At 53.0% G+C, this 23,606-nt stretch overlaps 8 protein-coding genes across 8 annotated transcripts; 7 read left to right on the top strand and 1 right to left on the bottom strand.

The window, feature by feature from the left end:
• Positions 1 to 355: 355 nt before the first annotated feature.
• On the bottom strand, positions 356 to 928 carry JKF63_02074 (uncharacterized protein; the record flags this gene model as incomplete). Its single annotated transcript, XM_067898117.1, has 1 exon — positions 356 to 928. The coding sequence occupies one exon, from the start codon at positions 926 to 928 to the stop codon at positions 356 to 358; it is 573 nt and encodes a 190-aa protein (XP_067754274.1).
• Positions 929 to 3,522: 2,594 nt separating this feature from the next.
• Positions 3,523 to 4,809, top strand: JKF63_02075 (uncharacterized protein; the record flags this gene model as incomplete). The annotated part of the gene is made up of 1 exon (XM_067898118.1): positions 3,523 to 4,809. One exon carries the CDS (start codon positions 3,523 to 3,525, stop codon positions 4,807 to 4,809), a length of 1,287 nt encoding a protein of 428 aa, XP_067754275.1.
• Positions 4,810 to 5,205: 396 nt separating this feature from the next.
• On the top strand, positions 5,206 to 5,580 carry JKF63_02076 (uncharacterized protein; the record flags this gene model as incomplete). The annotated part of the gene is made up of 1 exon (XM_067898119.1): positions 5,206 to 5,580. The coding sequence occupies one exon, from the start codon at positions 5,206 to 5,208 to the stop codon at positions 5,578 to 5,580; it is 375 nt and encodes a 124-aa protein (XP_067754276.1).
• Positions 5,581 to 6,227: 647 nt separating this feature from the next.
• JKF63_02077 (uncharacterized protein) lies at positions 6,228 to 7,481 on the top strand (the record flags this gene model as incomplete). The annotated part of the gene is made up of 1 exon (XM_067898120.1): positions 6,228 to 7,481. The coding sequence occupies one exon, from the start codon at positions 6,228 to 6,230 to the stop codon at positions 7,479 to 7,481; it is 1,254 nt and encodes a 417-aa protein (XP_067754277.1).
• Positions 7,482 to 10,960: 3,479 nt separating this feature from the next.
• Positions 10,961 to 11,803, top strand: JKF63_02078 (uncharacterized protein; the record flags this gene model as incomplete). Its single annotated transcript, XM_067898121.1, has 1 exon — positions 10,961 to 11,803. One exon carries the CDS (start codon positions 10,961 to 10,963, stop codon positions 11,801 to 11,803), a length of 843 nt encoding a protein of 280 aa, XP_067754278.1.
• Positions 11,804 to 13,445: 1,642 nt separating this feature from the next.
• Positions 13,446 to 17,636, top strand: JKF63_02079 (uncharacterized protein; the record flags this gene model as incomplete). The annotated part of the gene is made up of 1 exon (XM_067898122.1): positions 13,446 to 17,636. The coding sequence occupies one exon, from the start codon at positions 13,446 to 13,448 to the stop codon at positions 17,634 to 17,636; it is 4,191 nt and encodes a 1,396-aa protein (XP_067754279.1).
• Positions 17,637 to 19,461: 1,825 nt separating this feature from the next.
• JKF63_02080 (uncharacterized protein) lies at positions 19,462 to 19,920 on the top strand (the record flags this gene model as incomplete). The annotated part of the gene is made up of 1 exon (XM_067898123.1): positions 19,462 to 19,920. The coding sequence occupies one exon, from the start codon at positions 19,462 to 19,464 to the stop codon at positions 19,918 to 19,920; it is 459 nt and encodes a 152-aa protein (XP_067754280.1).
• A 1,098-nt stretch (positions 19,921 to 21,018) lies between these two features.
• JKF63_02081 (uncharacterized protein) lies at positions 21,019 to 23,388 on the top strand (the record flags this gene model as incomplete). Its single annotated transcript, XM_067898124.1, has 1 exon — positions 21,019 to 23,388. One exon carries the CDS (start codon positions 21,019 to 21,021, stop codon positions 23,386 to 23,388), a length of 2,370 nt encoding a protein of 789 aa, XP_067754281.1.
• Between the last annotated feature and the right edge of the window lie 218 nt (positions 23,389 to 23,606).

Genomic DNA, 23,606 nt, shown 5'->3' on the forward strand with positions numbered 1-23,606 from the left:
GACAAATTCAATAATAGAAGCAAAGGCTTCTGAAGGGTTGGCCGGGAGGTAAGATGGGGTGAATCGTTTCAGGAGGTAAAAGGTACACGAGGATGGAAAGCTATGTGGAGGTGAATACCGATTTCATTTAAAATAGAAGAACGTCAGAAGTTTAATACTTGCGTAGGTGTTCGAACATAGAATCTGTGCAGCAGGCCAAAGGAAGTCCTCCACAACCGGGAGAGAGACCAATGCTCTAAACCGCTGAACAGCACCGTTCACGATGAGGAAGGAAGCCAACCAACGCCCCTACTTGTCTTGTTTTCCAGCCGACTTGCCACACACACACAAAAAGGAAGCAATTATGTGAAAACAGCTACTTGCTCGCAGCACCGCTTTTCTCAGCAAGGCGCTTTTCTTCTTTCACGGCCCACTGCGGCATCTGGTTGATCTCGCTGTAGTTGGGAACGGGTGCTTGATCAATGCCATTTTGATGGGGCCGGTACTTTTCAGGCAACTCCGGCACTACACGGTAGCTATAATCTTTTGTCTTAAACTGTTTGTAGTACAGCCACTCCTCCTTGGTATCGTAGCGCTCAGGAGGATTACCGTTTTGAAAAGCCAGCACCGCAGCACGGATAGCACGGCGCGTAAGAAGAGGCACACCACGGGTGCGAAGCTCGCGCTTGCTACACGTCATCAAGTCATTCCAGTCTTTAAAGGTTGCCTTGAAATCGCTTGCTGGGGCCAGGCGATGAACGTCAACCTTTTCCAAAAACACCTCATGGTTTGGCACGTACGATGTCGGTGGCCGGATCACAACAGGAAGTACCTCAGAACGCATTGATGTTTCGATAGGTGCAAGCTTGCGGGGGTCTGGCATGTATGTGTACTTGTACGCTTTGTGTGGGCCAGTAGTCTGATCCAGAAATCTAGTTGTGTGACGCATTTTGGCGCCTGTCGCTGAAACAGCGCGAGAATAGGGTTGCGGGGGCCGCTCCACCTGTGGAAGGGCGGAGGAGTTTGAGAAAGGGTAATAAAGTAGCGAAAGAACAGGAGATCTGCAGGGAGTATCATGATCCTCAGAAGAAGTCCAAGATACGAGCACCAAAAGGGCATAGGGAGCAGATCACCTCTTCCAAGGAAAAAAAGCACGAACATACATGCAAATATATATATATATATATATATATGCGGTGTCGATTTTCATACCACCACGCACTACGCAGCAGTACAGCACAGCTGTTCACTCCATGATATCGCAGATTCCGCAGACGATCGGAATCGTAGTTTTCCGTGAAAGTTCCCCGTAAGAGAACTTTGTGTGTAACACAACAGAGCTAACCACACACGAGGAATTGTTACCGCAAAAAGCTGCCATGCGTTTTTACGGAAGAAACCAATTCAAATAGCTGACCTGTGGTACCACTCATATTATGCCGAAATCCTCTCCATGAGAGTCTCGAGAAGAAATGATAGCACCTCAGCATATTTTTTTTTTTGCAGACAGTCTACAAATAACTCCCGCCTTCATTGTGGCTTCTTTGCAGAAAACGCCCATTCCACCATAAAATACAATGCGAGACCCACACCGTCCCTACCGCTACACAGGCCAATTGTGTGGCGCCGCGCGGCCGTACACACACACATCACAGCAAGGCGCGGACTCCGTCACCTCAGCGCGGCCTCGGCCTCACTCTCGGCCCGCACTCGCTTCGCGGGTCGCCCTTCACAGCAGCTCGCATTATGCACAGCGCCACGCGGGGCGTGGCCTCGCTGTGACGCTCGGGCCCCCCGCAAGTCGGCAATGAGGCCCCGAAGAGGTGGAGACGCCAGGGCCACGATGACACACCCTCCTGCCCGCCACGTGCGCCCTGCACACGTGACCACCCCTGTCGCAGGCCGTCCCCCCCCACTACTACGCACGTCTCACGTCGTGGAGGGGGGGGGGGGGGCGGTGTATGACCCTCTGTCGCCACCCGACGCTGTTCGAGATTGGCAAGGGGGGATAGGGGCAGCTTGGCTTCCTGCACAGAGAGGGTCCCATATTCTCATAGCAGGTTGAGGTATTCCATCTTTCAAAACAATCAACTTGTAGCACACAACAATTTGAAATTGAGAGACAGGGAATACTCAAAGGTAGTTTCGGTGATTACTGACGCGCGCAACGGGGTGACAATCCGGTGATACTGCTCTGCGATGGCATCTTCTGGACTTCCCTGCTCACAGCTCCAAGGGATAGTAGATTCTCCGTTGCCTTGCCCATTTTGTTTTTTCTAGGGGGGAACACGACGATGAAAGTTGGGCCAAATGGAATTCACATAAGATGTGGTCCGTCGGCTGTGAAAGGCATCAGTGCCCAGCAGTGGTCTCAACTCAAGTGAATTCTTGTTCCCACTAGATATGGAGAGTGGAGAACCACACTCATGAAATCAGAAAAAAAAAAACCTAATGAGGGGCCTAAGTGACATATCTGAGATGAAGCACCCGACAAGTGTCAGGCGGCGAAGAGACACTACGGAGGAAGGTGAATATGTTCTTTGGTAACTATGCCAGTGTAATCGAAAAACTAATTAGCTGTGCAGCAGAAAAGAGGAAACACCGTAGCATTTCGTTATTTCTTTCTGAGGTAAATGATGTCCATGGCGTGGAAGGGAATTCTTTGGATTGTGTCTAATCTCCACCCTACCAATCTTGAAAGAAAAAAAAAGAAGAAAATGAGTGCCGCATTTCCTCGTGTGCCACTACTCCTTAAATGTAAGCGCCAAAGTTGTTTACAATTTTTTTCGCTCAACTCGTTCCTTTCTATTCTCAAAGCAGAATGTGGGTTACGCAGGTGCGCTTGCACCCAAAGCTTTACTGCTACCGCCTGGCTTTCCTAAATTCAGCACAACTGGCTTGTTGATGGGGCAGTGTTGCGGCGAGTTTGGGGGGGAGGTGGTGAATGTGGTTCCATCTCTCCCCACTCATCTCACAACAAGCCTTGGGTCGGTGGTGAGTTGATTGGTAACGCGCGCTAGTGGCATCTCTGAAGATGGTTCCTCTGAGTCCGTGAAGACGCACACACAAAAATGTTTTTTCTCGTCAACAAGTCATCCCTCGAGAGGCGAAAATATTTTTTTTTTATTACACCCAGGTCGTATCGTAACACAATTTTGCCCCAGAGACCAACTTCGCTTGGTACACGACGAGAAGACGCACACTCTTGATGTTCCTTGTCAACTTTGCATCACTCCACTGGGTCAGTGAATTGACGCTGCTACCCATCGTGCTCCGTGATAGGTATTTCTGGAGTCTTTACTCTGACCCTCGCAGGTGCCATTATGCAAGACTCATTTACGCTGGTTAAAACTGCACCGCGGTGCCTGCCAAGGCATTGAAAGTTGATAACACAGTTGTGTTGTCCAATTTGTTTTTTTTTCCTCCTGCTGATCCTTTCCCTTCGCTGCTTCCATTTACCATAATCATTTGAATGCTCAATCCGAAGAGCACAACTTGGGTGTTTGACGTCTGGTGTGAAAAGAAAAGGAATTGTCAACACATATGTTCTCTAGCGCAACTAGTGCTTCTCTTACATCATCATCGCACTTGCTAGCAGCCACGTGGGAAAATGCATTGCATCATTATCGACGTGCCTTGCTTGAGTGCGGTTCTCCGTTAAGCATTGAACACTCGCAAAGGCTCGGGCTGCTTTTTTCTCGCAACGTCGGTGACACAAATGAACTAAAGCGATGGACATCGATTTTCGACGCTGAGGACGTACCAGCGACAGCGCTTATACTGAAGGCGCTTGTGAATCATGGCCAGTGGCAGACCGCTATAAAACTCCTTGCCCTCAACAAAGAGAGGGGCGTTACGTGCGAACTGAGTGATGTTTTGGCTCAATGCCTTGTGGCCAGAGGATTTTGGCAGCAGACAATACAGCTAGCAGAGTTTCTTCACCAATGTCCGGACAACATTGCACCCAAAGAACACAGTACTGTGCTGAAGAATACTTCAAAGCTAAACCGAAGATGTCTGAACGATTCCTATGAAATGCTATCGAATCCAGCCTTTCTACCAGAAGAGGAAAAGACAACGTACTGTGGATTCGCTTCTGCAGTCGCTCGGGCGTGTCCCTCGAAACGAGAGTGGAGAGAAGCGGTGAGAATACTACAGGATTTAGAACAACTGGTCGATCAAGAGACAAAAAAGAAGCTCTACGAGTACAAAATCGCCCGGCTTGTGCACGACGGAGAGGCGTACAAGTATGTAATCGAGAGCAGTCAGCGAGAATTGGCATTTCGCACATCGCCGTCGCTGCTTCGCTCTCTTCTCCACTGTGCTATCGCGACGAGCGATTGCGGTCTGATCATAAACTGCCTAGAGCTTCTCTGCTCGTGCGCATCCACTGCAATATCTGTGCGGCTCTTTGAAACAGCTTGTCGTCTTGTGTTGCTGTCTGATCGAACTTGGATGAAAGAGGATCTTCTTCGGTTTGAATTTGTCATTTGTGAAAAAGCCGCTTTGGTGAAAGACAGAAAATTGCAAAAGCTGATATCTGCTTTTTGCGTCGACTACGATTTGAAAATGCCCATTTTTGCTCTTCCTGTAGCGATGCTGTCCTCGACATCGAAGGCAGCGAGGACAGCATCGATCGCGAATAGCATCACCAATCTCGACCGACTTGCGAGCACACTCATTTCTCAGAACCGATGGGAGGAAGCGTTGCAGGTCGCCACGTTAATCAGTACTGGTGCTGCACAGAGCGATAATGAGCGCATCATAGTCGACGTCTTGCGTAGAGGTAGCCTATCGTGGGAGAAAACATTGCAGTTTTTTACATCGTAGGCGATCAGTGGGCAACAATCCGGAACGCAAAATGATGCAGAAAGAAGAACTTTTCGGCTTAGTTAAGCGGAATTCACTGACCAAAGTGCTTCGTATATATATATACACATATATAAACTATATAAATATAAAAAAATCAAAAAACAAATGACGGTAATAGGTGTGCTGCTGTTATGCACCTGCCATTTTCTACATACTTGGCGCCAATGTGCGTGAGCTTTTTCTCGATGGTGCCTTACCACTTTCCTTTCGATTATGTCTCTCACCTTGACTTTTTTCCCATCGCACGTAAGTTGCAAAGTGCATGTGTATCACCCCATTTCCGCAAGAAAAACTAAAAAATTCTCAACTGTCAAAGAGACACCCCAACACTCCACCAGGTCTTCTGATTTCACAATGTCGCGCAATCTGATCGTCACCATGTCCTTCAACTCTCCCGAGATAAAGATTATCGGGCCAGTGTTGGAAAGCACTATCGAGCGACTAAACGAGGTGCTTCCTGTCTCGACAACGTCGACTCGCAGTATCCGCAGCAGTCAGCCGAAGTTCGAGTACCTTTCCAATCCTGATCACTGGAGCATCAAGCTGAATGGCCAGTTCTGCGACAATGAGGGCGTGTCGCGTTTGATGATTGTTTTGCTGGACGCACTCGAGGAGGACGGCGGGTGGAAGCTCGTCTCGTCCCAGGCCTCCTCTACTCGTGGTGGCGGTGCTCTGCAGCAGGATTTTTTGGAACACTACAGACTCTTCTTCTCCAAGTACGAGGAATAATGAGCACATATGTAGCTGAGCCGCCGAATACGTTTTTTTTTTACTTTTTTGTTTTCAGTTGCAAAAAAAAAGCTATGACTCGATTTGCTATCGTGGCTTACTTTGTCTGCAACTCGCTATATGTCAGCCACAGCAGTCAGTAGTAAAGATGTTTTATTATTATTAACCGGTGTAGCTTTCGAAGTCTCATGTATATTAGCTTTTTTTTTAAATGTGTTTTTGTGCGAAACACAGTACATACACCAAAGAAAAGTTGTCTTTCGATTAGTGCTCTTTAGCTGCAGCTCAAGTAGAATTCGCGCTACGTGTGCTTCATCTACTTCGAATGTGATGAGCAGTTCTGTTTGATGCCCGGCTTCTCTCAAAGAAAAAACCGAAATATATATATGTATGGAAGATAAAATTCAAAAATGGTCACGCAGCGTTCTTCACGTTGTCGCGTATATATGATGTGCTCGTCCTGAGAAGCCACATTCCCGACCCTTTGGTCCATGGGATGATATCAAAAGGCTGGTAAGGAATCTGTGTTGCTATGCCTACTGTATTTGTTCCCATTCACTTCTCTTTTTTTTTTGACTTCTATGAGATGCCTTCTCAGCTGATCGTTTGAATATCACACAAAATCTTTTTTTCCCCTCTCGGTAGCCATGTCTGTAGAAGCAGAAGCCTCGCCGAAACAGCCCACAGAGGGAACAAGCGGGGCAACAAGTGGGCTTGGCGTAGATGACAGTACCATGAGTGATATTATCGACAAATTGCGAATGCTCCACTACGAAACCAGCTTTTGTCGCAGTTTCAAGCCGCCGTTTATGCCCCTCAACCCCTACTACTTTTCAGGTCCTTCATCGATAGACAACCCCAATGCGCAATTCTATTATTTTACTTCTTTGTGTGTGTGGCTCATGAAGCTGTGTGGGCATCACGTTGATCCCCCGGGGCAATTCGATGACCCTAACGCCACATCCACCACTATCCTGGCAGAAGTGCGCTCAATGAACATAGCTATCGGAAACATTGCGCCAACTCGTCTCAAGCAGGGCAGCGGTGAGGCAGTTCTAGCTGTGATTTCCGCCCTCGTGAATGCAGCGATTTCTAGGGCTGGCTACGATTTCGAGCCCATTGATTACACTCAGGTGGAGAGATACAATGAACTGGCCGCTGTCGCAGATGCCGAAGACGAACAGGGTGAGGACGAGATTGAGGATAACGTTGTGATCGACAGTGATGACGACAACGAGGTTTATGTGCGCGCTGTTACTGGTGGTCGGAGCGTTAAAAGCGACGCTGACCGTCCGCCAACACCGAGGGTCGATGTTGAGGAATGGAGGATGGAGGTAGAGCGTGTTGCCCCTCTGCTTCAGATGCGCCAGTCCATCCTGGACGACTGGCGCTCGCGGATCGAGAGCGCGACGGTTTTGTTTAAAGCTGTAGAAAACATGTACCCTGACGTTAAGCGTATGCTCGAGCGCCTTGCTGGTGACATGGATAAATCACGAGACCGGATCCAAAAGCGAGAACAAACTCTGGCGCAGCAGTTTTCTGAGCAGGTGGAGGATTATCGCGTGAAGCTGCGCGAACTCAACAGCTCGCGTGATTCAGCAAACGTCGCGCAGCAAAGCGTCCAGCAAATGACAATGGAGCTAAATCAGGTCAGTGAGCTTCTGGAGCAGACAAAGCGCGATATTGCGGAGAGGCAGGCCAAGATATCCGACACAACCCCGCTCATCCAAGTAAAGGAAGCGGTGGTGAAGGTACAGGCCGAGATCAAGCTCATGTCCTTGCGTATTGGGATCCTGCAAAATGGTGTGTTGCAGCACGTTATGAGGCAAACGAAGGCTCGGCGAGAGGGGTCATCTATAGAGGGGACAGATATGTACAGCGGCGAGATTATGTTTTCTTGACCGTGGTTCTCAGGAGTACACCTTGTTCTACTTGAGGAGGACATCATGTGCCTCTTTTGTACACACACTTTCACACTCCATCACCAATGCACCGAGAAAAAAAAGGCAATTATGGTCCTACTTTTTCAACTCCTTTCAGTAGCGCTTACGCGCTTCAAGAGACTTGGTAGATTTTTTTTTTGCTTTCCTGCCAAACACAACGCTTTGTTTTGTGAGCATTTTCTCACATTTTTGGTATTTGTGAGTGTCCTTGGGATTTTTTTTTCCTGATGTACTTTTCCTCTTGTTTGTTTGTGTGTGTGTGTGTATCTGGGGGGAGAGGGTACCATGCGCTAGTTTTCTCGCGCACGAGTACGTGCTATCCGAGAATGTTTACCGCCTTGATCCAAAATACAGAAAGAAGGGAATCACCCTACCAGACATATTAACAATCGTGTGCACAATGCGTGCCCTATGAAAAGGATTTGTGTGCGTGTGTGTGTGTGTGTGTGTGTGTGGAGGGGGGGGGGTGGGGTGTTATTGAGACTACTGTTAAAGGGTGGGGTGGGGACTTGAGTGGTCAAAGGTACCTCTTGTCCCGAGCTTCTCTCTCACAAGGCCATAGTGCACTTCTTTCAGTCACCTTTGTAGTGAGGGCAGGAGTGCACTCAGAGCAGAGAATCGCCAGCGATGGGCATAAGATTGCGCCTCCCTATCCGAAAGATGCTCTTCTCATAATAAACTTCTCACTTGTCTTTCCCTTCTCGATATTCTTGTGCGTGTCCCCCCATATCTTTCCAGCGTTCACGTTGCGGTGCGCGCCATACCCCCGCCCCGACCCTTCTCGAACCGCAGGTGTTTTTTTTTTTATCCCCCCTCTTGCTAAAGAGCAAAGGCGCAGTCTGGGTGAGGACATATCGAATTTCTCGCTCACCGTAGGGTCAAAGCATTTTTTTCAACTTTTTTGGTGCCCCTTTCCTAACTACCTCGCCTCATCGCCGGCGCTATCCATGACATAATGAGCCTTGTTGCTTTCATTTCCCACCCACCTGTGCGTTGAATGACCTCTGGATTCCGAGATGTCTACTGAGGCCCGGATTACGCAGCTGTCAGATGAGGTAATCGCTCTCCGAGGGCAGGTGGCAACCTTGAGGGAAGTGTTGGAAACTAAATTGGAGCGCATACGTGTGAACGAGCAACACCAGTTCAACGAGGCAAGGCAGTCTTTCGTAGCCTGGGAAGAGGACTCGGTGGCCCGTGTCGATCACGTGGTGTCCAGCATACGGAGTTTCACCCAGGCCTGCAAGCGAGCAATTCACGCTGAAGAGCTTCGTTCAGAGGAAAAGGATGCGTTTTCCAAGGAAGAGGTAGTTTGTGCCGCATCTGCCGAAAAACATAAGACACTTCGGCTGTCGAGAGGGTGGCGCGCCCCGGTTGACCACCACCACCGAAACTCTGGGCTCTTCTGTCATGCCCATAGACTCCCCAGCTGCGACAGGCGCAGAGCGTGGTGGCCATGGGCTCCCTGTCGGAGACGCCTACGGGCTCTGCTTCCCCGTTTGGAGGAGATGTTTGACTTCTACGCAGCGTCCCATGACATGGATTCTGAGCTGCTGTAGCCAGCGATGCATTTGCCTCAGTTCTCCACACTGGTTCGCGATGGCGCGCTCAATCGCGGGTGTCATCCTCTTCTTCCCTAGTTGCTAGCGATGACAGTCCTGCGCAGCTTGACTTCCGGTGGTGGACGCGAGCGAACAGACCGGCGCCAGGGTGGCACAACGCCGCTTCCACGTGTTATCGATGATGGTTCTCTTCTCCAGCCTGTTACCCTGCGAAAGGAATTGTTTGTCTATGAACGTCTCTGATCGATGGAGAGGACGGAATTCGCGCACGCTCTTTACATAAGCTTTTCTACCGCGGTCCACCACGGGACACACGAGTGCACCGCTGGTTCCGAAGCCCTCTTTGCCAATCTCTCGGAACACCTCTTGCCTGCTGTAGAGCGCTGCATTCGTCGTCGCAAAGCCGCTCGCATTGGTCTAATTGACGTCAAGGGGTCTTCTCTTCGTCCCTAGTGTACCAGCATCACCAACAGCACTACATGATATGCTAGCCGCACCAGATCCACAGAAGTTACCAACAAGTGTCTCTTCCGCATCACCGCCTCTTGTTGGCATTGTTGCTGCTGACAGTGGTGATGTGTGTGAGACTGCAAAGAGTTGTCCAGCAATTCACGCCACAGCTGAAAACGGTGTTTTCGCCACTGCAGTGCAGAGTGTCTTCCCACGTGTCGCACCGATGATGTTTGCAATGCGCGAAGCTGCGTCTGTGGAAAGTGCTCGACAACATCAGTCACTCTCTCGTCTCACGAGGGGGTCTCTAAAGGACATGTTTTGTGTTCTAGTTAACGCTGGGCGGCAACAGCGCTCCTGGTGGTGCGGGAGGTGAACTGTTTGAGCTGAAGCTCGAAACGCCGCCAACTGCTCGTGACAGCATCGCATACTCTTCCTTTGTCGCGGCCATGTACTGCCTTGCTGAGGGCATTTATAGTGGCTAACCGTCGTTGCGTGAACTGTATGCATCGCCTTTCGCACGTATCGAAAAACTTCTGGTGAAGATGTTTGTACTGTGACGCCATCCAGCGTGTGGACGCACGTGTGCAAAGGGGGACGCAGTACACGAGAGAGAGAGAGGTTCCTAAGTGGCTACTTCCAACACTGCAAATGCAAAGGATTTGCGCACGCTATATTGCAACGCGTGCGTCTCCTCGGTCTGCCATTGCATCCCATGAGCGGCGACAGAAACGCGTTTTACAGAATTGCCATCACAGTGGGAGGCGCAAAACACACCAAGAAAAATGAAGCATCGGGTATGGTGCAGGTAGCGCTTACCCTCGCCACTCCGCCACTCCCCCGCCCCCTCCCCCCGACGCACAACACACCGTTTCCTACCCTGTTCACCCACAGGTGCAACACAAACAACGAAAAAAGACAGAGAGGCCTCACATATTTTGTTGCTAAAGGCGAGGGAAGAAACGACGGCACCGTAAAAAAGTTTCCCCCCTGAAGTTTCTCATGTGTGCGTCATACCCCGGGTTCGCAAGGAGAAAACACAGACCAGTGGGGGGCTGTGTCTCTTCCTGGGCATGTTCTGTTGATCCACGTCTTCCCCGCCTATCCGTGCCCACCCTCTGTCTCTCTACTTCTCTCGTGATACTCACTGCCGGTCTCAGGATATTGTTCCATTGTGTGTGTGTGTGTGTGTGTATTATTTTCCGCTCGCTTCAAAGGTCTTTTTGAAAAAAAAAAATCCAAACGGCCGCTATCACCTGTATCATCTGACCCGCTTCACCTGCTGCTGTCTTGGGCAAAAGCAATCAAGTGAGAAGGCTCTAGGACGCTCAAACATCTCCTTGCCGAGCGGTTCTCTCCCCCCCTTCGCTTTCCCCACCCATTCCCTGTCGCTTATTTGCTCCAGTTTTTTTTTTTTTTACCGAGGCGATGTCTTCCTTGGCAAAAGCTCAAAGCTCTGCGAAGAATACCAAGGATCGTCGCCAACCCCCCCTCAGGTCGTCACAGAAGAAGAAACAAAAGGCTTCCAGCGCCGCGGACATCACTCTAGTCCCTCTACCAGAGTCGATTGCGTACTTGAGCGGAAAGCAGCGCTCGGAAAGCAGATGGGCCAAATGTTACAAACAGTTCGAGGAACTCTCACAGCTGGTGTGTGCCATGAATTCTTCCGTCATGCAGACGAAGGAGGCCGCGGAGGAATCGCCGATTGATGTTGCCAATGGCGCTTCGACGTCACCTCTTTCAGGCTTGAAGGTGGAACAGCTGTTTCCCACTTTGCAGGTGGGATACCTGGCGCGGGCTTTGGGCCTGAATGTGTGTAATAAGCAGGTGGTTTCTATAGTGGAGCTCGTTGAGGAAAACGGTCCGTCGACCGGGTTCGTCGATCGTAGAAAGCTGGGGTACGTTTTAGTGGACGCAATGATGACAGGCACCTTGGGTGGTCCGACTCTTCGTAAGTATTCAACTGCTAGTAGCGCGGCGACAATGCCCGCCGTCGAGGGCAGTGGCGTGTACCTCTCCGCAGAGCGTCTTGCCAGCTTCGCTCCGTCGCTGTGCGTGCGAAAGGACGAGATGACGCTGCTTCGAGCCTTTGAGGCGCTGGACATCGACCACAGGGGATACCTGGAAGAAGATCAGATCCGCACTGCTTTGATGAATGGCGAAGAGTCCCTTTTAGCTGAGGAGGTGGACATTATGTGGATGGCCATGTGTGACCCAGAAACGAATTGTGCGTACTACCGTGACTTTGCTGAGATTTTAGCTAGGGAATGAACTCGGTAAGGGTACCACCACGCAGATCCCCCCCCTCCCCCCCTCCCCCACACACACACAGGCACACGCACAGATATGATTCTGTTCCCCTGCCTTCAGCCACGCTGAGTGCTATGTATCTCGAATCACCTGGGTGCGTGGGGCGGGAGAGATGACACAGTACAATACACACAATTATGTTATATACACGCATATATATATATATATGGACATCACACGCTTTCCTTTGCTACCCATATACCGCGTTTCAAAAATCTCCTAGACAAGGTAGAGGTAGATTGATGGTGCATAGAGGGAGACGTTGCCTCTGAGAAAAAAAGAATTTTCTCGCTCGTATTTGGGCGGAAGTCTTTGCTCCTCTAGCTTTTTTCCCTCTCACAGTGGCGTGCGTGTACAGTATGCTTTTCAGTGGGCGTGACGTTTTGCAGGGGGTCTGTACCTCCACAACGTTGCTGCGCAGACGTTCTTGGAAGCTTATCCAAATGAAAACAAGAATGTAAGTGCTTTGCATGAAAGCTGCCGCAACAGCAATGGCAACAGCGAAAAACGTGTGTGTGGGTTTTATGCACGACTCAAGACTCAGGGATGACGCGCGCGCGTGTGTGGTGTTGTGTCATACGGACACGTGCGTTCTCCTGGTGGTCTGCTCGGACATGTTTTTTGACCTGCTGCGCCGTGTATCTTTTTTTCCCCTCTTGAAGTACGCGTTGTTGTTCACCCCAGCGGGCGTATCTACACCACAGGTCTACAACCAGGGACCCAATCACATGTTGGACACGTCTTCCTTTTTTTTCTGTTTCTGCGTATGCGGCCTCGCTGCTTCTCTGTCGCCTTTTCCCCCTTCAAAACTTCCACCTTTTGGCTCTTTGCTTTTTTTTTCTTCACTTTTTCGTCCCTGGTTACACTCCCATTATCATACTGCTTTCCCCTCATGTGCACCCGCATACGAATATACATGTAAACATAAATCCCCGACGCACGCGAGTAACCCAAGAAGGGTACGAGTACGTACGCTGTCAAGCCACCAACCAACCTATAGAAAGACGAGAGGACGCAAGAAGGTTTGCTTTGCTTGTCGCGCGTAACTCCAGAGTCTTTCTTCTGGTTCATAGTCACCCTTCTCTCCTTGGGTAGTTGGGCGCTGGGTTTCTGTGTATGTATGTGTGTGTGTGTGTGTGTGATTCCTCTTCACGTTTTCTGACCTTGACACCTCCCACCCCTGGAGGCCAAGGAAAAAAAAGAACAATAAGAGCACTACCATAATCGACACAGGAACAGCAACATCAAACAGCAACAACAAAAAAAGGGAGCAAGAGGGGCGATATTATATATAGAGGTCACGCAATTACAGCGGCAGCACGAAAGATACCATAGAAGCGCACCAGCTCTCCCTTTCTTTTTTTTTGTGTGTTGCAGTTGTGTTGTCTACCCGAGTCTCACGCAAGCGTAAAAGTCCCCACCCCCACCCTTCTTTCTTATTGGGAAAAGTTTCTTTTTTCTTTTGTTGGCCACACCCAGTTTATAGAGCATTCTCTCACAAGAGTAGCAGCGCATTCCCACGCTGACGTCTTCGTCGTGGCTTGGTTGTACGCTTCTCTCTCCCCCTCAGTCACACCCCCACCCACACAGCTCCGTCTTGAAAATGATGCGCGGTGCGTCGCAATTGACGGCTCGCTCTGTGGTCCTCCCTGCAGTCTCGCGCACGGCGGCTTCGTCATTGCTGGTAACATGCCGCTCTTTTGGGTCCAAATACAGCGATGACCTTGGAAACTACAAGCGTCCCTACACCTATGAAAGCCGCAGCGCAGCTCACCGTCACCCAACGCGTAAGGAGTTGCTGCGAGAGCAAAGGGCTTCGGCAGCCGCAGCTGCCGCCGCCGCCAACACAGGGAGTGCTTCAGCAGGGCTCGAAAAGGAGGATGAGTTGGTCGAGGAGGCAGAACCAGAAGCATCCACACAGCGCAGTAACAAGAACAAGTACGAGGATCTATTCAAGAGGCCAGGCCAGCGCATCTCCTTCACAAGCAACTTCAGTGAACCCGATATGAGACCCATCTTGAACGCCACCGGCGAGGCGCCGCGTCCAGGGACAGCGCGGCAGATTTCTTCCGCCGCCACCACCGCCGATATAGATGACACGGATGTGACTCGCATTTATAGCAAAGAAGAGGTATCCAGTATGCAGCATAGAGAACGCAGGGCTATCGGCAAGGAAGCGAAGGCGAAGGCTCCCAGCAGTGAGCTAGGCGGGATGATGCCTGCACCAGGGACAGAGCAGCGCACCGCAGCGGAGAAAGGGGCCCAGACGCAAGAGGATGAGGATGAGTTTGCTGAAATCCGCAGCCACCCCTTCTTCATGGACATGTTGCGCCGTGTGGAGCGTAACATGATCCGCTTCCGGAAGGAGACGCGCGCTGCGGGGAGGTATAGCCTGGAGGCTGTTAACGAGTGCGTGCGGCCGCTGCTGCAGCTCACCGACTACCCGCTCACGGCCACGCAGCTGTCGCACCTCTCCCACAGCATAAGCCCAGCTGTGCTCAAGTGCTCTTTACGCGACCGGGCCGCGTGTGCGCGCCTGCAGCTTTACCGGTCGCAGGACACGGACCTGCTCCTTGACTGGTCAAAGGAGGACTTCCTGCGACGCCGCTACGAGAGCGTCCACTTATCATGGGAGCCGATGGATGTGATTTGTCGTCGCTTTGGCTGGACATCGGAGATGATGTCAGACCGCGACTATCTCCTGTACTTTTCTGCATTCCTAGAGTATGTGGAGCTGGCTGAGATGCGGACCACTGCTAAAGGGGAGCCCAAAGCGATCCCGATCGATGATCCCGTGGCGCGCGCCGCGGAAAGTCCGATACCGATTAGCCGCCTGCTGGTTCGTCGGAGGGCTTCCGTGGACGCCGAGCCGTCACTAACAGAGTCTATTCGACTCATGGGCAGTCCCGCTGTGGCGACGCCGGCGAAAGGGAAGAAGGCGCAGCGGATGCGGCAGCACGGCGGTGACTCGGTAGCCGACTACTTTGACGCGGTTGAGGCGTCCGCGAGTGCCGTTGATGGAAACGAAACGGTGAAGCTGCGGCACGCCGCAGAGAACGTCCCACCGCTGCGCCAGGCGACCCACCCCACTGGCCGCACAATTCGTGAATTTTCTATCCCAAAGACACACGGCTCAGAGGCACCAGAGGCACATCCTGCGGTGTCCATCGATACAGCCTCGAGAGAGACCAGATTTGATCAAAGAAAATTCGAGGAGCTCTCCAATGCGTATCACAACATCAAAGTGGAGAACTCGCTGCTGCGCCGTCGCATGCTCGGAACGGACAGCGTTGACAAGGCGCAGGAGATGCAGAGCCAACTGGCGCGTGGGCGCTCTGAGCAGTTGCGCCTGGAACAGGAGCTGGAGCGCATGCGTGAGTTGAAGCGCAACACACCGGCATCGAAAAGCGGTCCAAAATTTTCGGTGCCGCGTGAACAGCCACAGTACCCAGAGGCGCCCGAGCACGCGACGGAGTACTCAAAAAACGGTAACGCCGTCGAGGACATTAGCGACGACGAGATTGAGCAGGCCTTGAAGGAGTTCAAGGAAAACGAGGCACATCAGATGAAGGAACGGCTAATGGTGACGCGTAAGACGCCGTCCGTATTTTCTTCATCTCCTGCCCACGCCACCGCTGCCACCGCTTCCGCTGACGCCATCGCCGACGACGGCGAGGAGGTGGAGGTAATCGAGGTGGTGGAGGACGGGGATGGCGGCCTTGCGGCGGTGGGGCCACAGGCTGATGCCCAAGACGACGCTCTGGCCACAGAGGGTGATGTGGACGACTCTGTGGAGGTGCACGACAGTGCACCCGCGGCTGTGAGAGCGAATGGGTCTCCAGAGAGGGGTCGTCAGCCATGGAGGGATGAGCTGTCAGCTGCGGTGGAGCAGCAGGAGGCAGAAATAGAGGAGCATGAGGATGACTTCACCTCTGCCCTCAACAACCCCACTGCGACTTCCCCCGCCTCGCGGCTAGAGGAGCTAGCCTCACTGCACGATCGATTGTCCTCGGCGGCAGACCGCGCCCGTCGTTACGTGGTTACGGTGCAAAACCGTCGCCAAGATGTGCTGAAAAGACTGGACTGTCAGGTGACAGATGCCAGCACGAAGGTGAAACAGCTTGAGGAGCAACTGGCCACCGTTGAAGAGGAGCAGACAACGCTTCGAGATGCACTCGCCCGTGCAGAGGCGGAGCGCAAGGCTCTCGAGGTGGAGGCCCAGTTGAAGGCGCAGCGCGAGAGGCGCTTGGCGGAGCTTGAGCAGCAGCGAGAGCGGGCCCGCTTTGCCCAGGAGGCTGCGGCCAGAGCAGTGGAGTCCCAAAAGAAAGCCGAGCGCGAGGCGCTCGCGATGGAGGAGGAGCTGCAGCGCAAGTTGAAGGAGGTTCAATCGAAGCTGCGCGCTCTACACAATAGTGATTCTCCTGCCCCTGAGACCTCTGCTGCCGGCAATTCCCACAAGATGGCAGTCGAAGAAGCGGAGGCAGACGAGATGGCGGAAGAGGACACAGTAACTGCTCGGGAAGAGACTACTTCGCACACGCTCCAGCGGGAGCCGGTGACCCGCACCGCGCCTCCTGTGGACGCGGCAGCTGCGGGGGAGGCAGGGTACGCTGAGGAGGACGGCGATGACCCTTCCGGGTCTCCTGTCTCTAGTGGCCAGTTCATGTGCACGCCGGAGCAATACGATGGCCTGCATTTGGCGGCAGAGCGGTTAAAAAAAGAAATCTCTGCCTTGGAGGCGCAAATGGAGGAGGCGGGTGATGAGGACGATGAGACGCTGATGGCTGTCCTGGCTGCGTCGCGCTCCGATCTCGAAGAGCTGCAGGAGTGCATTGGATCTGTGCAGGCAAACGCTCCGTGGGCGGCCTCCCGCGATGCAAAGCGCGTGCGGGAGCACGCTTTGTCATCCCAGGTAGGCGACACAGAGGCTCACCGTCTGCAAAGCAGCATTGACAACCACCGCTTTCAGATCTCGCTTCTGGAGAAGCGTCTGCAACACACTTCGCAGAAGACTGTGATCACGAAGCTCAAGGACCGCATTGTGCAGGCTCGCAAATCCATTAGTCGTCTACGCATGGAGCAGGATCGTCTGCGTCGCGCTGGACGTGACTCCATGGGACTCCCCCCGTCCATGAGCATTGCTGAGACGCTCGCAGACGAGTTAAAGGGCGAGGAGGAGGATAATCTGGCGGAGGAGATGCGCGAGGCAGCAGCAGAGAACCACTGTGGAGATCGGACACCCACGGAAATGTCGGGTCTGGACACCGACACCACGGCCGCAAACGGTGATGAATGCTACGAGACGGCTCCGAACGCCCCATCGCCAGGTCCCGGGGAGGAGTCCAGGGCTTCCGCCGACGTGCAGGCGCCATCAGCGTCCAACTCGGATGCGGAGAAGCTGCGCGCCCGCCTCGATAGCATGGTGAAGGATATCCAACAACTTCAAGATAGCATTGAGGTCCAAGAGCGCACCAGCGACTACGACGACGACGAAACGGAGGTGGTGCTGCGCGAGATGAAGGATAAGTTGAGCCAGCTGCTCCGTCTGCGCGACCAAGTGCAGCGTGCTTTGGTGAATGAGTCGATCAGCGGTACCCCCGCCAGTGGTGGGTCCACTCCTGTTATTCGCCCAGTTTCAACTGCCGCCCCAGCTCCGCCAGTTGTTGGTCGAGTTGCCACAACGGTCTACACTCGCCCCTCTGCCTCTCAGCACAGCAGATGCGACCGCGTGCCAATGGCATCCAAGAAGATCCGTGTTTCCGCACGCAGTTTTTCCACGCAGCGTCGTCGTTAAGCGGCGCCTTCGGCGGCGGCGGAGGCGACATCTGCAAGGCTGAAGGAGCGCCTTCCACCACGTGGTGGCCAGGCCTCCTGGCGGGGCCGTCAAAGGTCCTTGCTCGAGTCTGGGTTTTTGTGTGTGTAACTTCGCTTCTGCTGCGGCCCGCTAGACAGTGGAGGAGGAGAGGCTGCAGGTTAAAAAAGGCAACCAACGAGGCAAAAGAACGAAGTAAACACAACGAATTTCGCTGCGGTTCATAGAAAGGAGGGGAGAAAACGGCGCCGTGGATGTGTGTGTGTGTGTGTGTATGTGTGTGTGCGCCAGTTAGATTTGTTTGTGCCTATTTTTATAATTTATTCCCGAGCTACTACACGTGTTGTTATATCTAGCACAAGGAACGCTGCTTGAATAGCAGCGCCTGAGGTTAACGGTTCTCTGTGGGTGTGTCTAAAGGGCATCGTTCTGTCCTCCTTTCTTGATGCACTTTTCCTTTTGCTTGTTCGTTGTCTCGGTGCTAGTGAGAGCCTGCATGCGCATGGGCGTGGGTGCACTGGTTCTTGAGCAAGTGTTCTGTCTGTTTTTGACTCTACCCTTTTGCGGACTTACTCGTGTGTTGTTACGTTTATAGAGGGCGTGTGGAGAGTGGGGGTGGGGAAGGGTGTGTGTGTGCGCGCCTCTTTTCGCTTTTTTCTCTTTTTTTGTGTTGTTGTTCACCACTCTTCCCCCTCTTTGGTTTTCGTTTCTCCCTTATTCCCATGGAAGTCTGTGTGTGTGTGTTTGTTGACGTAAGCGGGTTGCCTCGCCATGTTCATATATTTTCTCTCCGTTAGCATAGACCACCAACACAAGGACAACTGTTCTGTGAAACAGGTATAGTGCAGGAGAAAAAGAAGCGAAGAAGTTTGCGTGCGTATGCGTGAGAGAGAAGGTTCTCGCAATGAGATCATCCGCCTAAAGTCCATACGTGTGCCCCCTTTTTTTTTTGTTGTTGAAATACGTTTCTCCTCTCCTAGCGTTTCCGTTCGAACCACAGTGTGACCATCCCCGGTGCATGCGTCCAAAGATGTTACTACGTGCAACACAGATATGTCTATCCCACCCGGTACCGTCCCAGTGTAATGGTTAACACCCGTGGCTGCTGCGTGAGATTCAAGGACAATCTTCTGTTCTATCGTTGCACAGCGCTGCCGCCAGAACTCCATGTTACCATTTCCTTTACATTCTTTTCTTGGTGAGGCATTCTACAGGCACGCCAATACGTGCCTGCGGACTCGGTGAGTGACCGTCGCTTGGGGGTCACAAGAGTCGCCGTTTCTGACTGTCCCCTGTTAGTTCACCAATGGTCCTATCTCATTTCCGCATGCCCATTTCTTCACTCTTGCACCAATGCTTTTTTTTTCAAATTAATTCGCTGCTCTGCCCGGCCGCCATTCTGGGATATGCGGCGTATATGTAAACCCACCTCGCTCGTGTGGGTCTGTGTGTGTGTGTGTGTGTGTGTGTGCATGCGTGTGTTTGTTGCACGGGTGATGTGCCACACGCCGAAGTAACGAGAGGGGGTGTGACGCTCGATTCTCCTCTCGGGTAGAGAAAAAAAAGAGGAGAACGTCGCCCGAGCGACTAGGGACGCGGCTTCTTTTTTTTTTGTCCCCATTATATCCTGACTCTTTCCTTGGCTTCAGACAGCGAGAACCCCCCCCCAAAAAAAAAAAAAGGCTTCGCCCCGTCACTCACCCAACAGGCGCACACACCGTGACGTTATCCACGCCTACATCCCAATAACCCCCTTTGGAACGAAGGGAACGTTTAAAGTACACCCTTTCTGACCGCTTTCGAGGAGATGCTGCGCTTTACTCAGGTTACCCGAAAGAACCCTGTAGTGTTCAAGCAGGGCCAGGGTATGTTTTCGCATCAGTTGAAGCGCATTCTAAACAAGAAATCACTGCACAAGTACAACTGGGATCCGCTGCCCATGTACGATCCTCGCAAGCTTGTACACGCGAACCGCTACGTGGACCATGACACTTACGAAGAGAAGTATGACCCACATTGGGAGAAAAATGCTCATCTCGTACCAGATCAGCAGTTCTACAACATCCCTGTCCCGAAGGAGTACAAGGATGCGTATTGGTGGCGTGACTTGCAGGCCCGCCGCATCCAATGCCCAACCGAGTGGGTACACTTTCGCATGCATACCAAGGACAAACTAAAGTACGACTTCCAGGATCTTGCCTTCCGTAAGAAGTTCGAGTACTCTTACGAGGATGTCGTGGCAAACGCCAAAGAAATGCGCACCTAAAATCCCCAGCAGTGCGGTTTGATGGCTCTTGTAGATTCGATATAGACATCCTTTGGAAAACGCACAAACAAACGGTCGAGCTCACCAGTCCCCGTTTCCCCGTCTCTTCTTCCACTCGGTCATCCTCACCGATGGAAGCGGCACAGTGGAGCAGACTGCTTGTGTGTGTGTGTGTGTGTATGGTAAGCGGTGTGCTCTTATTTTGGGCAGGTCTAGTGCCTTACCTCTCTTCTGTGTTGCGACGACTGCTTTGATGACTCGTGCGGATGTGCCAGACGGCTGTGTGTGTGTGTGTGTGTGGGGTCTGCACTTGGCCTCTATGCTGCGTGTGGCTCTTCTTTGCCTGCTGATGGAGGAGGGGACATGCGAGTGGGGGATGTGGTGGAACTGTTTGGAGGCGGGGGGGGCTCTTTGTAGATGCGATCAGGGATTCTTCATCGCTCTACCAATGCCTGCTTGCTGTTATTATTGTTGTTGCTTGCTTGCTAAGGCTCACAGACACACAAAGACACACGAAGAATGCCACAGGGACAGTAACATGGATGAGGGGCAGGATTCGTGGTGGGACGAAAGTTTCAATACTTCAGGCGGGGACCAGTCAAGATGAATGAAGGAGAAGTGGGGGAGGGGGAGAGCGACCTCTCTATTCGCTACATTAGGGAGTAGCGCTGCGCGCATCGCTGTTGCGGCTGTTTCCTATTTTGTTGTCGTGCCTTACCCTAAACCCGCGCCTCGTCACACCAACGCTGGTGCAAGTGGGGCTGTCATCAGCAAAGATGGGTGTCAATGAGAGCCTTCTGCATTCATCGCACAGTCATGTCTGCAATTCATGCCCCCTCTCGTTACGTCAGCTATGGCGTTGCCCCGTCACGACACATGTAGGTGTATGTCACCTACTTGTGGTCCCACATTGCTGCGTATTTATTCTCTCTTGGCTTAACCCCCCCCCCCCCCCGTGACTTGCCTCAACGAGTAGGACTCCCACCGTAACTCACATAGACATCCCCCTCATACTCCTCAGCTCATTCTTTGAGCGCACAATACGTGCCTTGCCGCAGCTTCAACCAAGGCCAACTGGTAGCCCCCTCCCCCCTTTTAATGCTACCCAAGCTCAACTTGGAGGGTACATCCCATAAAGGTACTGCCACTCCGCAGGAGCCTGATACGGAGAATGGGCCGTCTGGGAAACACTGCCGCCATTCGACGTCGAGCCTGTCGGCAAAAAGCTTCGGTGTTTCTTCTTCAGTAGGCGGCACTTTCGTGGCTCGATCGTCGTCCCCCGCATCATCTGCGTCATGCTATACTAGGTCTCTGTCGCCGCCGCACCTGTCTCCGTACGAACTACCGCTCGTCGAGGATGGGGTGGTGGGCATCTCCGACCCGGAAATGGCAACCATCCTCGCTGCCAAGTCACGATACGGTCCCGGAGAGCGCTCTTCGCCATCAGACAGACTCGGTGGCATCAGCGGCGGGATGGGACCAGGCGGGCACTCGTTTCAGAGAAAGTGCCGCGCCGCACCGCTCGAGACGTTGGTCGATCACCAGAAGGCGCGGCAGACGGTGCCCCAACACCTCAAGGATGGCGACACTGCAACTGGGAAAGCGGCTGCCTCGCAGAAAAGCAACGATAGTAGCACGTCTGAAACTTCACCCCTCGCACGGAGGCTCACGGCCCCCTCCTCGATTGTGCAGCCCCGAGCGACTTCCGCTTCTGCGTCGTCACGCTCTTCAAGCATCTCTGCCCCCGCAGCAACAGAAGCTCGTGCCGTTGCTCTGAGCTCGTCTCCGCCAGCACAGAACGCGGTCTCCATCATGACGGTCGAGGAGGTGTACATATCTGGCAGGTCTTTTCAGACGTACATAAGCGCCACCTCGACACGATCCACAGCCACCGACACGCTGGCAGGACCCACAGCCACGGGCGGCGGCAGTGGTGCCCCTCCTGTCACGGCCGCTGCTGCGCCTGGCACGCACATAACAACAAGTTTTCACCAAAACCCCTCGCAGTACGTCTCCGCACTGGCCACCCAAGGCGACTTTGCCGCGGTGGGTGACCGCACTGGGCGTGTCGTCGTGATGCGCCGGCGCGAGATTGGAGTTGGACCACGTCGCACCCTTCTCGAAATTATTCGCCGCAGTGGGGAGCCAGAAGAGGGCGAGACCGCAACGTCTCACTCCTCATCCATGTCTTTAGCCTCATCACCGATCTCCCTGTCTCGGCACTCCGCCAGCCTTAATCGCGTGCGCGACCCGTACGACTTCTACGTCGCCCAGCAGGCGTACGTTCCTGTGATCGACACACTCAACAGTGTGGAGGTGTCGCCGACGGTGATGGCATTGTCGTTTCTGCCGCAGTCCGGTCCCACGACGTACCTCCTTGCAGCGAACGAGAAGGTGCCGAAGCTCTACAAGGTCATGCATGTGCGGGAGTCAGCCAATTGCTTCCGTGCCGTGGACAAGATCGGCACCAAAACGATCGGCCCACTGACCGCGAGCACACGCATGTCTGCGGCGGCCATGAAGCTGGTTTCCAGCTACGCCATGAGTCATGAGTACGGTATAAATTCCATCTGCCCTATCGCTTACAGCGATCAGTTTGCAACCGCCGACGATGCTACAGTGTTGCTGTGGTGCACTGAGTACCCCGATACGTCGATTGAGACTTACGACCTGCGCACGCTCTACACGGATGTCCCCGAAGAGACTATTCGGAGCCTTCGCAACTTTCCACACGAGCCGTTTCTCTTCTTTATCGCCACTTCTGGTGGTAGCGTGCGTGTCGTCGACACGCGGCAGACGCTTCGCTGGGCCGATCAGGCGGCGCAGGTGTTTGTGAATCCTCCACGCGAAGAGGACGAGCCCTTCAGCACCGTCACCAATAGCATTAGCGACTGCGCCCTTAGTCCCTCAGGGCGGTACATCGCCGGTCGCGACTTCATGTCCGTCTGTCTGTGGGATATCCGCATGGCAGGCAGCGGTGGCGTGCGTAACGCGCCAGCAAGCCCGCGTGGGCAGGCTCTAACTGCGCGCGGCGGCGACAGAAGTCTGGAGTGCAGCATTGTTCAGCGCTGGGCCTTGCACCCACACCTACGTGACGACCTCGACACCCTCTACCAGTCGAACCTTCTTTTTGACAGGTTCGATGTACAATTTTTGTCGAGCCGACAAGTTTGTACCGGGGGCTTCAACAACACCCTCTATACGATGGACGTGGAGAGCACCAGCACCGACACCGCTAGCGACATTCGCACTTTTCTGCTGCCGAACACTGAGGGTATTTCTGAATTTCGTCGTACGAGCGTGTCGGCGCACCGTCTTGGCCAAGACCACATCAGCACCGGCCACGGCCTTGGCTCGCGCATGACGCTCATGTCGCGGCCTTGCATGTCGATGAGTGGGGCATGCGGGATGATGGTGACGTGCGGGCAGGCGGTGCTGCAGCTTAGCTACAACGGATTATCAATGTAAGGCGGAGGGAGGGGGCAGCGGAAGTGATTTGCACAGACATGCCTCGCGTAGGTGCGCATGTGCCACTCTTTGGCTCTCTCTGTCGTCTTTTCCTTGTTTTTTCTCCTCTTCACTTCCCTATCGCTACTTCTCGTGCCCTTAGTGATTCATCGCGGGTGGATACATACATACACACACACACACACACAAATGTAATGTGACATGTGCGCCATCGTGCA

The sequence above is a fragment of the Porcisia hertigi genome, chromosome 33, assembly GCF_017918235.1.
Source record: "Porcisia hertigi strain C119 chromosome 33, whole genome shotgun sequence".
NCBI lineage: Eukaryota > Euglenozoa > Kinetoplastea > Trypanosomatida > Trypanosomatidae > Porcisia > Porcisia hertigi.